The 15,565-nt window shown below is 41.6% G+C and overlaps 1 protein-coding gene across 1 annotated transcript; it reads left to right on the top strand.

Annotated features, from left to right (window-relative positions):
* Positions 1 to 387: 387 nt before the first annotated feature.
* PGRMC2 (progesterone receptor membrane component 2) lies at positions 388 to 13,147 on the top strand (the record flags this gene model as incomplete). The annotated part of the gene is made up of 3 exons (XM_059826730.1): positions 388 to 670; positions 11,021 to 11,176; positions 11,936 to 13,147. Coding segments are annotated over 3 exons (537 nt in total), but the record flags the coding sequence as incomplete, so codon positions are not given.
* Between the last annotated feature and the right edge of the window lie 2,418 nt (positions 13,148 to 15,565).

The raw sequence follows: 15,565 nt of genomic DNA, 5'->3' as shown, positions 1-15,565 counted from the left end.
TCCTCCTCACGCTCCCGCCAACGCCACCTGGCCGCGCGCGGACAGGCGCGCGCGAGCCGCGCAGGCGCGCTGGCGGCGGCGGCACCTCTCGCGAGCTGAGGGCCGTTGGGCTGGCGGGGCGTGTCCGCACCCCATTCGCCCGCCGGGCGCGAGCCTGCCGGGGGCGGCGCCCCCTCGCCCGGGCACCAATGGGAAGCGGGCGAGCGGCGGGCGGGGGCGGGGCGCGGCGCGGCGGCCGCCCCGCGTCTCTCTGGGCGGGAGCGGGGCGGAGCCGCCGGGCGGGCAGGCGCTGGCCTGGCAGTGATGGCGGACGATGGGGATGGGAGGCTAAGGACTGAGGGGAGCAGCGACGGCGGCCTAGGGGGCGGGGGCGCGGGGGAGCCGCCGGCCGGCGCGGCGGCGGCGGTGGGCGGTGAGATGCTGCTGAACGTGGGGCTGCTGGCGCTGGCGCTGCTGGCGGCCTACCGGCTGTACCTGCGCTGGGGGACGCGGAGCGGGCCGGGGGGCGCGGCCCGGCAGAGCCAGGCCGCCGCTCTGCCGCGGATGAAGCGGCGGGATTTCTCCCTGGAGCAGCTGCGCGAGTTCGACGGGGCCCGCAACCCCCGCATCCTCCTGGCTGTCAACGGCAAAGTCTTCGACGTGACCAAAGGCAGCAAGTTCTACGGGCCCGGTGAGACGCCGGGGCCGGGGGAGGGGGGGCCGTCGGCGGAAGCCGCCCTCCCGCCGTGCCGGGCGGGGGCCCCGCGCCGCCCCTCGGCTGCCCGCCGCGTTTCGGGCGGCCCTGGCGGGAGGCGGGGAGGGCGCTGGGGAGGACGGCGGGGATCGGCGGCGGCGGGCGTGCCCTGCCGCCGGGGGCTGCTTGCTGACGGCGCCCGGGCCTCACCCCCGCCTGGGGGGCGGTGGGTTTCGGGGAGGCCTCGCTGCGTTTCGGCGCCGGTGGCCTCACTCGGGCCCCTGGGTTTATCTGGGGCGGCCAGCCCCCCGCGCGCTGTCCGCACGCGTGATAGGGCCGCCGGCTGCCCGCCGTGGTGTCAGATGGGCAACAGCGGGGCAAACCGCGGCCTGGGCCTGGTCGCTACGGTCCGCAACCCCTTACTAGGCCGGCCTGCCCGCCTGGGGCCTAACGGCAGTCTTAAATGGGTGCTGCAGAACGGGTCGGGGTTCTGTTCAGGCTTCCGTCACGCATCCGGTTTCCCAGTTGCCTAGATTCGGGTGTGCAAGACTTAATTCTTTTCTTTTTTTTTTTTTTCTGTCTTTTCTAGTAGGTTTCCCAAGTGCAACTGAGCAATGCTTCCTTCATTCTAGCTCTTACAGTTCAGGAAAGAAAAAAACCAGCTGGGTACTTATTTAGGTGCAAATGCCATAAGGAGTATGAATTTTAATCAGGATAGAGGCAAGCAGGGAGAGCTCGGGGACTGATATGTGGCTACCATTGAGAAGAGGGCAGAAATCAACCCAATCTCTTAAAGAAAAAGACAAACAATACAGTTCTTTGGAGCAGAAATGTATACTTCAAAGGTTCAGAAAAGTATGCTTCAAAGGCAATGTTATGTTTCTGTATTCACATTGTAGATTGTGAAACTGCAGCGTGTTTTCTCGTAATAAACAGTGTGCTTAATAATGAGGTGGATAAACTTACTAGTGAGCACTGTGTTCGCATCCGATGCCAAAGGAAATGAGGGTTATGACTGCTGATGATTTTATTCCTTAAACAATGGTGGTTTGGAAAACTTGATCTAATCAAATTATGCAGGAGTTTTCATAGTAGGTATGGCAAGTGTCCTTGTATGAGGGGTGGAGGACAGAGAGGATACTGGGGGTTTTCCCCCCCAGGAAATAGTTCAAGTAAAGTAATTATTATTATTTTCTAATAATCTTAGGTTACAAAAAGAAAAATAACAGAAGTGGCATGTTACAAGTCTTTTGTTCTTACCAGGGAAGTGACAAGCAGTTGTACAGCTGAACTGGGCTAGTATTTTGTGACTCTTGTTACCCTCAAAGTTTGTGATACCAGCTCTGCTACCAGTCGCAGAAATTGAAATTGCCATAATTGAATCAAAATGCTTTTCTGACTAGCTGCTTTAAAAGTTAGCAGTGGAATCTAAAGTACCTTGCCATGCCTTATTTTGTTTATTTACCAGTAAAGCTGAGAAAATGCAGTCTGGTGTGCTGCAGCTTCCATGATGCTTAATTGGGCTACTTCTTTTGTCTCTCTCACTTTAGGGGTTTTTATACTGAGACCTATGTGCTGATACAAAATGCAGGTAATACATGTGCTACATGAAACTTAAAACGCCAGTAAGTTGACAGATTGCTTCATGAATTACTCCATGAAATAATAGTGAACCATAATCTAAACATTCACTTTAACTCTTTCGTGTATCAAACATAAATTAAATTTTAAACTCTCCACTGTAGATATCATCGCTGGTTCACCACATCAACCTCTGGAGGTCTATTATTGTGAGGAAGCTAAAGCTTTATGTTCTAGGACATCAGTCTGCTTTTTTGATAACTGGCAGCAGCTGGTTTTCCTAAAGCAGTGCTTCCAGTTTTTCGTGGAGAGGGACAAAGGCTTTTTTTTTTCTCCCCTGTCGTGAAAGATTGCCTTTTTAGAACAGAACTGACATCATCTATCAGATCTTTGTTACCGTGCTCATCAGGATAGTGATGCTCAACCTGTGCATCATCAGCTGTGTGTTTTCTGCCAAACGTGTTGATTTTTGAATCGTGCTGACATGGTTTCCCTGTACGGATGTATGTCAGGGAATATTTTCTTGCAACTGTTTTGTGGCTGAAAAGAAAAAAAAGCTAGGAGGCAGTTTGCGGGCCGTAAAAGATCTAAGAAGAGTTAGGTGGAAAAGTTTTCTACAGCTGGTTGAGACCTTTTCAGAAAGACTTCAGAGTGCCAGACGTCCACAGCAGTTCTTTTGATAATATTATGCCTCATAGCTGGAGTATAGCAAGGGAAGTGCAAAACATACCAACAGAGCCATGGCCAAATTTTGTTTAACAGAAGAAACAGTTGAGGGAGGGCATTGGCTTTGCTGACATTGCAGGCTCAGACTGTGAGCCTTTTGTACTTTGTTGAGGTACTGATGTGAAATAGTGCTTCAGCTTTGAAGGCAGCAAAAAGCATTGGCTGAGGGCTCACTGTCAAATCTTAAGTATGTCTTGACTGCCGGGTTAATGTTGAATAACGTGGCTGTCTCAGAAGGCTTCTGATGTCTTGAAATTAAGCTCTGTTCTTTTTTTGCCTTCAATGTAGTTTGGATGCAAAGGTGGTCCTTATTTTTCTACTTATAGCAGGAGGCTAAAAATGCACAGTGTTGTCATCTAGTCCACATTTTTGTCCAGCAGTTGAGATTCCATTAAAATTCGCACCAAGCTTCTAATTTTATTAGAAGCTCTCCTGTTTTTAAGTTTCATCCACTGATTCCTGTTAGACCTTGGTCTGTTTCACTGAAGAGCCCGTTACATACATACATACAGTTAAGGTATTTTTTAAAATTGATAGGCTGTTGAAGTCATCCTTTCAAGCAGCCATGATTGAAAACTTCAATTTCTTGAACACTTAATCAAAATGTTTTCCAAATTTTGGGGGTTTTCTCATGTTGTCTTCTTTAAGCCTTCCACAATTTATCTCACTGGTATCCTATCAGTCTTTGGTATGTCTAATGCATTATAGCTAAGAGCAAGAAAAGGTTGTATCACACGTTTAACTGTCTGTGCCTCCAAAACTCACTTTGCTTACATTGAACTCTTAATTTAAAACTTTAGTTGCCAAGTTCTTTTCCAAAATGCTGCTTCCTGGGATAGTCCTCTGTCCTGCAAGTATACCCTTTGTTTTAACACTTCACTTTTAGTTCTGTTAAATAACACCTCTGTTTCTGCCCAAATGAGTAAGTGTCCTAGAATGCTTTGCTTGGTTATTAATTTTAATTAATTACCTTTTCCTTTATCACCTGCAAACTCTAAAAGAAATAAAGTAAACAGTTAGCAGCTCACTGTTAAAAATATCGTGTAACCAGAATTTCAAAGAAGCTGTTTTGGGGTGATTTCCCCATCTGTAATCACATCTCATGACTTAGAGTCTAGTGATTAATACTTTTAGTGTGTGCTGTGTTGGTGTTATAGCCTTATAATGAGAGACAGTTTTTACTCTTTCATTTATCGCAACATTTAATTTCATGTTTGTTTGTATCAAGATTCCTGGTAGTATATTGGTCAATAGAAGGGCATAGTAAGAGTTAAAGTAATGTTAGTAAATCTTAATATTTAGCATTTAAATTGGCATGCCAAGATAACGCTGTAAACAGATTTTGATTAACTTCTCAAATACTTTGTGCCATTATGAAAAATATACGGCTTTGAGCATGACAAAGCAAGATTATATGCAATCCAGTGTATACAACTGTTCCATGTCACTTCTTGGTTCTTAATGTTTCATGACTTTAAAAAAATCCATTTCCTGACTTTCCTTCGCTGCAATACATTGTCACTGTCAACTCATTTCTCATCCCACTCTTGTCTTTCAAAGTGTCATGAAGATTTCTGCTTTCCAGTTTGCCAAGAGGAATAGATTAGGTAGTAGTAGTTCCTCCCACAAAAATTTTCCATCATAGTTCATTTTTCATGAGGGGAAAATTTCCTTTATTTCATGTTGCAAATCCAGTTAAGAACTGTGATTTCTGACGTTAAATACTTTGAAAAATTCTGTAGTAAACAGCTGTCATTTTTTCCCATCATTTTTATAGAAATAATCTGATGCTGTTAGACTGTCTTTGGAATTGAGTGCTGCAAACTTCATTGTGTTTCTATTTAAAAGATGGCACTGATGCTTTTCAGTACATCCTTTGCAAGGGTATGGTTAGAGTGAAATGTTGCAGGAGGGACATCATACATGTTGTGTCTGGGGAATTCTGTTACGGGTGGCCTTATCTTAAGAACACAACAGGCCAAGGGTTTACAGATAAGTACAGAGGGTAAGACTGGGGGAAAAGAAGTGCTTCCTGTAAGGTGTGTTTCTTCTGTGTTTTTGATGTTTGTCAGCTCTTTGGTATCTGTGTAATGGAGGTATCTCTCGCCCCGGAACTCAGCTTTTCAAAGAAACAGTGTGTCTGGATAAAGAACCTAAGTTCCTACCAGAAGTAGTAGAACTAAAAAGGTGTATATGTGCATATTGACGAGAGATTGTTTCCATACTTGTGATTAAAGGGAGTAGTGCCCTTGCCACCAGGATGAAGGGGTTGTTTTACACCCTCAGTCCGTGTTCATGGAGAGCAGAGGCCGGTAAAGTGGGTTTGTGCAGGAAGATGCATCGCTCTGTCTCTTCATCTGCTTCTGCTTTGTGTGTCTGTCAGCTCTCTGTCTTTTTTTTTTTATTCTTTTTCCTTTTTTAATAACCTGGATATATTCCTTAAAACTTGAACAACTGTGTGTTTGATAAAAGGTCTGTGTAAATCCCTAGTTCCTATTTAAACCATTCAGGTTCCAGTCACCTGAGGTTAGAGGGGCCTGATCAAGCAGGTATGCAGAAAGCAAGATGTATTAGGATGTGATAGTGGCATCATTGTTAATGACGTATAGATGTTAAATCCAGTACGTAGCAGCGTAGCTCTCTTTCATTTAATCAAAAAACCTGGCCAGCATTGCTTGCCTTATTATGAAATAAACTAGTGGCGAGAGCATTTCTCACCTAAAGCAAGATGTGGGAGCTAGGTCCTCCTCAAGTAGGGAGCTGTCTTCCAGGAATCTCCTGACTACTGAACTACAGGCTCTGCTAGGTTGTCTGCCCCTTTAGTTGAATTGGGGTCATTGATTCTTGCACTTTTTTTCACAGAGTTAAAAAGGAAGCAAGCGAAAGAGAGAGTGAGGCCCTCTGGTCTTCTGCCTCAGAAGTTAGGTTTAAGACACCTCTTTCTAAGCAGTTCCCAGCTTAGCAGGTAGACTTTGTGGATCACTCTCCTAAGAACACTTACTCTCCATGCAAGTTGTAACTTAAAATTGACCCATATCTTTCCTTTCATGTAAATCTGGAGCAGTAAAGTTAAAATTATGTCACCTTGAATTCCCAGTGATAAATGTTATTAGAAAGCTCCCGCTTTCAAGCTGCATCTCAAAATGGCTTTGTCTAATTTGTAGCTTTTTCATTCCCTTATAAAAGATGCAGCACTGAACAAACGTGTGTCAGGATTCAGATGGAAAATTTTAAACAGACAGTGGAGATTTTGCTTTGATTTGGAGTGGAAAAGGTAGACAAAGTGGTAGAATAGTGCAGCTGTCAATAATTTTGTGGTTTGTCTCCCTTTGTTTCTTTAATTCACATTAAAGGAGAGATTAGTCTTTATTATTTTCTGTAGTTTAAGAAATGTTGTCCATGAGTTTCTGAGCTTCAAACAAAACTGGGTTTTATTTTCAGTGGCTGCATGGAGCCCACAGATGCAAAGAACATCTGGTATGCTTTGCATATTTGGTGATTGCTTGGAAGTGCTTTTTGACTGCTTGAGGAAATCAAAGCTGGTTTAAAACTGAACCTTGTTAACCTGTGTGGCTTCTTCAGAGAACTTGTATGGGCCTTGTGAGAATGAATACAATTCTTAGATTACAAATCACTTCATTAGATAGAAAGTCCACATGCAGCTATCTGTGGTGCAGTCCCTGTGCTGACAGCTGGAGCAATCCAAAGTTCAGTGTACAGTGTTCACCTTCATTACTAGTCTTGGAGCAACAGTCTGGGATGTTCTGCAAAGCTAGTATAGAACTGAAATGGTCAGATAGCCTCTTTGGTAAACCAAGAATATCTACTCAAAAGTTGAACATCGGGTCAGGTTTTGCTGGGGGAGCTATTGGCCAAACCAGTTGAAAATTGAAACACGTGCTGTTCCAAAATCCAGTTTAGCCTGTTTTGGAGCAAGTGACTAGAAGCAGTGCTTCCAAATAAAAACTTCAGCTTGGACAGCTTCATATCTCAGATTTTTAAATACAGTGCTTTAATGTTAAATTTATTTTTCCTCGCCTGCTGTTGTTTTAGGGTGTCTGCAAAGAAATCTTCATTTGAGAACTAGAACAGGGCTAGGAGACGCAGAAATCCTGAGTGCAGGAATTGGAAAGGTATTTTTACAGGCTGAAGAGACTTTGATTTTGCCAGTTCTCAAGCTACGCAGTTAATTTGTGAATAAAGATGAATGTTAGGCTGGAACAACATGTCAAATTCATCAAGGCGGCCAGATTTTTAATTGGATTCTGAAAGAAAGTGAGGATCTGCAGGTGGTGGGGAGCAACATTTTGCATGCGTTGTAGCTTAGAGAAGGGCTTACTTTATGCAAGGTAGAGTTGTAAGGTAAATGAGGACTTTATACTGGGGAAAAAGGCAGTGTATAAATGTGGTGGTACAGATGTGGAGATATGTAGGCAAATATGTGGTCTTGATAACTGTTTGGTCTGAACGCTAAAATAAACAAAGGCTCTGAAGTGTTTTAATATGTGAAAGCAATGATGGGAAGAAAAGCATTCTTCAAGGAACAAAGTTTTCCTTTATGTAAGGCTCGTAGCTACATGTAGCCAACTAACACGTAGCAGTCGTGTTTTAATGGGCTTTGACGCTTCTCTGACTTTCTTTTTGTTGTTGCGAGATGCCAAGTAGGAGTGGAAGGAGAATTTTTTAACAAAATATTTGACCATGAAATAGCTAATTTGGGGGTACAGCAAAAGAAAACCACTGAAATTTTGTGATAGGGTCTCGAAAAATCAGTTTAGTATACATACCTATGCTAATAGCATCTCTTTTTGCAATCTCTTCAGTATGTATATCATGTCACGGTGCAATCAATTATTTAGAACACGAGCCAGTCTAAATAGGTAGGCAGACAAAAGAAAAGAAAAGAAGGACTATGGGTAGGGCTTGCAGAGTAAATTGCATCCAGTCATGAAAGAACTGTGTGGGAGTATGTCTAGGATTGCACTAATGTCTCTACCTCAGAATCGTGTTCTTGAAGCGTATTTTCTCCCCAGGGTTCTCTATGCTGCCACCCTCCTGGATGCTTCTCCAAGCGCAATGAAATCTGATATGCGAAATACCTTTTTAAGACTGTTGCACCAGTATTTATAAAAAAGTGAATAATAGAATAGAGCTTATAGCAAAACCCCAGACCTGTGTATTCTATATTAATATAAAATACTGTACTTAATCTCTGTGTAGAAGTATCTGAATGGAAGCTTTAAATCTTGAAGTAGATTGCTCATACCAAGATCTTTGAACTTCTGCTTTAACAACCCTGCAACTAAGGTGAAGCCAGGCTTGCACTTTTTAAAAAATAATCAGAATTCAACATTTGCCTTTTAGTAGAGGATTAAAGAATGGGACACATTTCTAAGTTACATTTGCAGAGCTGGAATTTGAAATGCTGTCTATCAAGTCCAAAGGCTGGTTTTTACTAGTTAGCATTCTGTTGAGTGCTTGGACCTGGCTTGATGGTTTCTCTGTGACTCCTGAATACTTATGTAGTAAACATGCTGGAATGTTAACATTTAAATTCAATTTGAGAAAATTGAAATTTGGTATAATAAAATTGAAAATTGGTATAATAGCATCTGACATTACAATATATTTGCAGAAATTTTGCAGCCATTAATCTTAATGCAAACTGATACATTCTAAAAGCATTCATGCTTTCAACTAAGTATGTTATTGAGATGAAAGGGTGTTCAGGGCTTGATACTGATAAATATAATGTAATTCTCTTTTTAATAGAAATAATTGGAATCAAGCTGGTGGACCAAGAGGTGGCATCTCAGCAGGTGCTGTAAAACTCCATAAACCACTTAAATGCAGGGTAGAAGAGAAGGGGAACAGTGTGCTTCTCTAACTCTGGTTAGCCAGGATTTTGAAAATGCATTATGCAAATAGCTAGTAGGGTTTATGGAAATATTTGTTTTAAACACTTCAGAGAAAGGAAAAACTGGGGACAAAATAGTGTTGGTGAGGAGGTTAAGTACCAATTTATGATTGCTCTTAAGGATTTACTGATTGCGTGTGGTCTTTGTAAGAGCTGTTTAGAGCTCCTGTGTTCTTCATTCAGAACATCAAAAACTAGATCACTTAAATGATAGTTATTTTGGAGTGAAGCAAGACTTTTTGTTTGAAGCAGCTCTATGTAATGTCGCAAATGATGGCCATCACTACCTCTTACACTGTTTCATGGGAAGTGACTGAGCATGCAAAATGTGTACATTAAATATCTTGGCATAGGATTGATTTCAGTCTCTGAATCCTGTTTTTCAAGTAAACATCTAACTAAGGATACAAACAGGAAAAATAGAGTTCAAAAGCCCTCTTGACTTCGTTTCTTTTCAGTAGCATAAATGTAGTCCCTGATCCCAGAGGTAGTTCCTGTGAATGCCGTTCCTGGAGCTAAGTATCTGAAAGGACGAGCATAGAGATGCTGTTAATCATTATGGTTGTTTCTTACTGCCAGATCAGTACAGTGCAAGCTTCCAGTTGATTGATAGTTCTTTCTCTGATGTGTACTTCTGGTGAAATCGTGCTTTTAAATCAGTTGATTTATTTACAGAGAGACAGGGGAATTGTCTTTGGCATACAAGACACCCTTCTGTTCTCAGGTTTGACTGTAAGCAACTTACAATGCCAAGTACTCTGGGGTGGAGAGACAACACCAGTTCTGGTGAGGATGTAGTTTCTTCTAATCCATATGGTACTCAGGTTCCCTGCCTCAGGAGTTCTTCCTGCTGCATTCAGCCTCTGTCTCAACCCTGAAGTCAATGCCCGGCAAGAGCAGATAGGTGTGGTGGCTGGAGCAAGCGGCCTGGGAGGAAACCAGCCTCTCTGAATGATTTCCTGTGGCTCGTCCTGGTGCAGAAGAGGTCTGAGGTGCTACAGCAGGCAATAGAGGGGGTGAAGGAGAGTGTGTTGCCACTTGCTTGTGTTCATTCTTGCCCGTGGGTGCTGCCTTTTCTTCAGGCTGACGGTCACTGTCGTCTTCCGAGAGGTAAGCCAGAGAAGGGTTCTGGCCTGTTTATCTTCGGGTAGTGACCACTCTCTATAATGCCTTGGGCATTTCCCTGTTGCTTAGCTGCTGTAGTTAGTGCAGAAAATTTTAAAGGGTTTTTGTTTGTTTGTTTGTTTTTTGTTTTGTTTTAATCGAGCTGAATTCAGGTATTTGGTTTTAGGTCAAGAAAAATCTAAGATAACAATATGCTTGAAGTGCTTTACATTAATTAAAATTTGGGAAAGCCAGTTACCAACCTCATCCTGAAAGTTGTTGGTTTGCAAATTACACCGTTCTCTTTGTAATAATATTTATTTGACTGTCATTGCCCAAAATTTTATTAGCATACTTGTGCTGCTTTGCATCAGTCAAAAAGCACAAAGGAGGTAGTTGCTTTACATTCTTAACATGAAGATTTGTGCAGTTTTCAAGAACAACACAGGATAGGGGTATGGGTGATCTGCTGCCCAAAATAAAGGAGGTTATTTCTACAGAAGTATGAGATGTGTCAAAAGACGCACTGTCCATCAAGTATGTAGAAAGTTGTGGTGATTCTATAAGCGAAGTGAAATTATTAATTAGGACTCAAGTTCTATTGCTTGATAAAATTCAATGGATTTCTAATTAAGATATCTATACAATTTGCTTCTATTCATGCCTGACTTGTAAATATTTCATGTTTTGCTTAATAGAAGTGCGTTTCGTTTGAATTCCAGCCTCCAGTCACTTTGGAATTTACATCAACTGACTTGCATCAAATGCCAGGGATTTTTCCAGATATCCCTTCAAAGCTATTTTCCTGGTTCTGCTTCTCTCAGCAGACTTTATCTCCTAGTGATACTTAAGATTGAATTGCAGGGCTGTTGAATGTCGAACAGCCATGGCGTTGAAACTACTGCTATTCCCATCACTGCAGAAGTTTAATGTATGGCTTCGGCAGACTATATAAAGAACTGAGGTTGGTCACCATAAACAAAGACTTGAAGGTATCAATTTTGTCTTTTTGTTTTCAGAGGGTCCGTATGGAATATTTGCTGGCAGAGATGCCTCCAGGGGACTAGCAACTTTCTGTCTAGATAAAGATGCACTCAGAGATGAATATGATGACCTATCGGACTTAAATGCTGTACAGATGGAAAGTGTAAGAGAGTGGGAAATGCAATTTAAAGGTAAATTCTTAAATTAGCAGCACATCTTTAGCTTAAGGAAATGCTTTTAATAAAAATGACTGATTTGGGCTTGGGGGAGCTTGTAAAGAGATGTTGACAGTAACATTAATAATGCAATGTAAGTTTCTTAGGAAAACACCAGGGATTTCAGGCCTTTCTTCAGTAGAGGGGATTCCACTATATCCCACTATAGCTTTTTCAGCCTTTTAGTTTTATACAAGAAAGCTGTTATCTTCTCAGCTCTTCAGTGCAGAATTTCACTCTCAAATCTCAGTGTAGCTTAGCTGATGGAATTCCTGTTCACAGGTTGTGGGCTTTGGATGCCATGGAATTATGATTAGGACTAAGAGTTGTTTTGGCATGAAGGGTTGAACAAGTTGGTCTTGAAATAATTTCTGAAAAGTATGGAAGTATGTCTCTGGAGGGAGGGGAAGTCATTTTTCACATTAATTGAAACCAAAACAGGCTGAGGGAATTTGTGCCGGTTTTAATAGCAGCATTTTCAGACACTGCATGATACAGCTTGCTTGATTAGCTGCGGGAGAATTGAAACAAAGTACTCAAGAGTAGAGAAAGCGGTGAGCAGCAATGGTAGCAAGACTGTTTTAGGAGACTAAGCTTGCTGATAAATTGCCATCAATTTCAGCGATTCAGGTTCAGAACCTTAGTGTGTAGGAGAAAAAGTGAATTTGCAGCAGTGCAGGCTAACGAGCAAATGCAGCTGTATTTGACTGTAATGGAATCATAAATCTTTTTCAGAAAAATACGACTACGTAGGTAGACTCCTAAAACCAGGGGAAGAACCATCAGAATACACAGATGAGGAAGATACCAAGGATCACACTAAACAGGAATGAACTTTGTAAACAACCAAAGTCAGGGGCCTTCGGAACTGCAACCTCTTATTCCCCATCACAGAATGTCCTGCATCTTTGGGTACAGTTCATCTGCTGCGAAAAACATTCAACAGGTTTTGTACAAGGAAAATAATATACTCACAAATGAAGATTTGAATACTAGACATTATTTGTGCTGCCAAACTTTTTGTTGCAGTTTATTTGTAATGTCTGGTTAGGCTTCGTTAGTGAAGAGGGGCCAGGGATTTAAAGGCAAAAACGCTATTCCTTTTTATCAGTAAGCTGAAGCCTTCAAATAGTATATATTACAAGCTCTCTAAAGGATGTGAGTCTTCAAGCTCAGTGGAAGGTTTGAATCTTGTTTCATGTGTGTCTTCTCCTTCAGCATTAAAGACAGACATACTCATGTACATCAGTATCAGTAGGTTAGACTACTGAAACTGGTGTTAAAATGTGAATTTCCAATTTTGTTTTGTATGTGGGCGTTCATAGCCCTGGCAGAATACTTCAGTTCTCTAAGAGAAGTCCATGTAGATTAGGATGGGGGTAAAATTCATCCTTTTCTCAAAAGGATTGGGTAAAACTGTTTCCTCTGCAACAACTATTATCTGAAGCCTGCCTCTCCCCCCTTTTCCCATCCTCTAAATCAAATTGAATATTAATTGTGCCTTATTTCACTTACATAGACTTGAATTGTTTTAAGGGACAGCCCCAAAATTGTGGTTTCATAGTCGCTACAAGCAGCATTGAGACTGAAGTTAGAATGTTCTGTTGACTGGAAAACCTTGATGTCATTCTGTGTATAGAATGTAAAAGAGGAATACTCAGTGTTACTGCCATATGTTAATACTACATATACTTAAATTAGCATTGTGATGGCCAAATGCATACTCCCATGCTTCTTTTTAAGTAAATACAAACACACAAAAAAGTCACCCTTCCTCCTCTTCCAAAAGCTGCCTAACTTTTGGGAGCGTAGCCTTCACACCCCTGTAGAGTGAAGGGGTGTGCGCGCGTGTGTATGTGTGCGTGTCTGTCTGAATGCAAGATTTGGGAGGGATTGTTTCTGCAGATACTGTAAATATGAGTACCATTTTAATAAAGCATGTACAATACCAAATGTGCTGTCAGACTTTATGTAGAAGCTGTTAAGCAGAGCTGGAATATGATGGAATACAAAGTGAGGGGAAGAAATCTTGGATATGAAACATCCACCGCTATTAATACCATTCCTTGTCCTCGTGGTGTTATTTTTCCTTTCAAGTTGCAGCTTTTGAAGAATCTTGACAACTTACTCAGGTAAGCTGTATTTAAGAGAATAAACCTATGCCAATGCATTTACAGTGGAAAAAAAGTGAGTGATGTAAATAAAGGAGAAGCCTTTTAGGAAATTGTGTTACGTACAGTAAAAGGAATGTGTCTCGTGGCACTAATAGGACAAGAACACTGGACATCTATAGATGGGTATCACTTAACATATTGTAGAAATTTCACCATCCGTTCTACTAAATTCATAACGGTGACACTATTAAGTTCATACCTTGGAGCTTTATGGCTTACATCTGTACCTCTGTTTGCAGATTTCACCTGTGATAAGTCCACAGTAACAGATTTCTAGCTATACATGCTGTTGAACTGTAAACTGTGGAATTCCAGGGACTACTTCCTTATTATTACTATTTGACTGGAAGAGATTTATATTGAGGTAAATGAAACAAATAAACAAAAAACCTCCATTGAATCTTGTGTAACTCACGTGACCTAGAAGGCAGGCTGAATTCTCTTCCTTGCATATCCAAGCTTGGAATAGAATAGTTTTATCAGAGAAGTAACAGAACTGGAGCCATTTCTCCATCAGGGTTAGGGTATACTTGCAGGTTCTGGTGCAGGCTGAACAATCCAGTTAGGTATGTGGCTGTTCAGCTGCTGACTGTAACTCAGTGAAGCGCGGGTTTCTGCGTAGGTCACATCCTTGTAAGCTGAGCACTGGTGCAGTGTCCAGACTTTGGTTTGCACGTTAGTACTATAGTAAGTGTCTGCTAATCATCTAACACTGCTGCGGTGCTGGGCAGGGTAGTGTAACTAACCACAAAAATACATCTTTTAGATGGAACAATGGAAGCTACCAAGGGATAAAGAAAAGCTTTTAGGCACAGGACAGGAGCTAGGAGTACTTAAGCACCAGTTCATTATCTGGATGCTTTGCTAGGCTGGTTTTTTTTTTCTTTTAACTAAATCTCACTGTAGGTTTCACACTACACTTCCACGTTTAGCGTTTGCGACAGCTGTTGCACCTCATCATGGCACCAAGATGCATATAGCTGTGGAGCAGGAAAAGGCAGTTTACCTGACTATCAAGATAGGACAACCAGATTCATATTTTTTCCCCAGGCTTCCACATAAAAATACATGTACTCTGTGTTACAGCTCCTCCTGTGCAAAGTCATGGCTGGACGTTCTTAACACTTGCTGTGAGTTACTCTGCTCTTCTCTCACTACAGCTATTAGTATTGCTACATTGGCATAGCTGTAGTGCTAGCTCTTTATCATGCTTGTATCTGTTTTATTTAGAAACTTCGTACAGGAGCAAGAAGGGTAGTTTTTGCATATGCCTTGACTTCCTAACCCAGGTGCAGCCCTCTCCTTTCCCATCCTGTAAGAAAGGCAGTGAAGCTGAATCACAGTGAAGTTACATGAAGTTTTGTTGGGTGTGGTTTTTTTTTAAAACTGTTTTAAAAGAACAATTCTCAAGTTTTTACTTTTATGATTTAGGATTGGTTGAACAAGATGGGTAAAAGATGAGTTTTGCTTTGAAGCAACTAATGGTAACTGTGAATAATACACAACTGTCATCCTACGGCAGCAGTATGTTGCCTAGACTTAATCCTGTATTTTGATGTCTAGGGGATCTAAATTAACCTCATTCATCCTACATACAAAGTCACTAGTGACTTAAAGCTGACAACCTAAAAAAAAGTGCTTTAAAGCACACTGTATCTTTCATTTTTATAAAAAGATGACACATACAAAGAATATTTTAGAATAACAGATCCATCAAAACTTCAGTGCAATGAATATAATAATTTTATGGAGGCGTTCATCCTTGTAACATTTGTGTCAATCACTTGGTCAAAATTCACTATTAAATAAAATGACAGGCAGGTTGATACTGACAATGTGTTAAATTTTGTTTAAGCAACATAAGGGACTTGAAGGGAGTATTTATCATCTTTAGAAATAAAATACATTTCCAGTTTAATATATGACTTGTTTTCCTGGGCTAGACTTAGTGTTAAACTAGTTTGAGTAGTCACTTGTTTTGACATTTCTGCCTCATTTGTACACCACTTCCCAAAAACGCTTTATTATGGCAAGAAATCGATTTTTAAACCTTCCTGATTAAAAAAAAAAAAAAGTACCATATTGTTACTTGATCTGATTTCCACTAAGGACTACAGAGGTACCCTTTCACGGGCTTGTACTTGTTTGTATCTTTTTACTGAGCTAGATCTACTTTTCCTTGGCAAAGGTT

This window comes from Gavia stellata, chromosome 19, assembly GCF_030936135.1.
Source record: "Gavia stellata isolate bGavSte3 chromosome 19, bGavSte3.hap2, whole genome shotgun sequence".
Taxonomy (NCBI): domain Eukaryota; kingdom Metazoa; phylum Chordata; class Aves; order Gaviiformes; family Gaviidae; genus Gavia; species Gavia stellata.
This window is presented reverse-complemented; position numbering and strand designations above follow the sequence as displayed.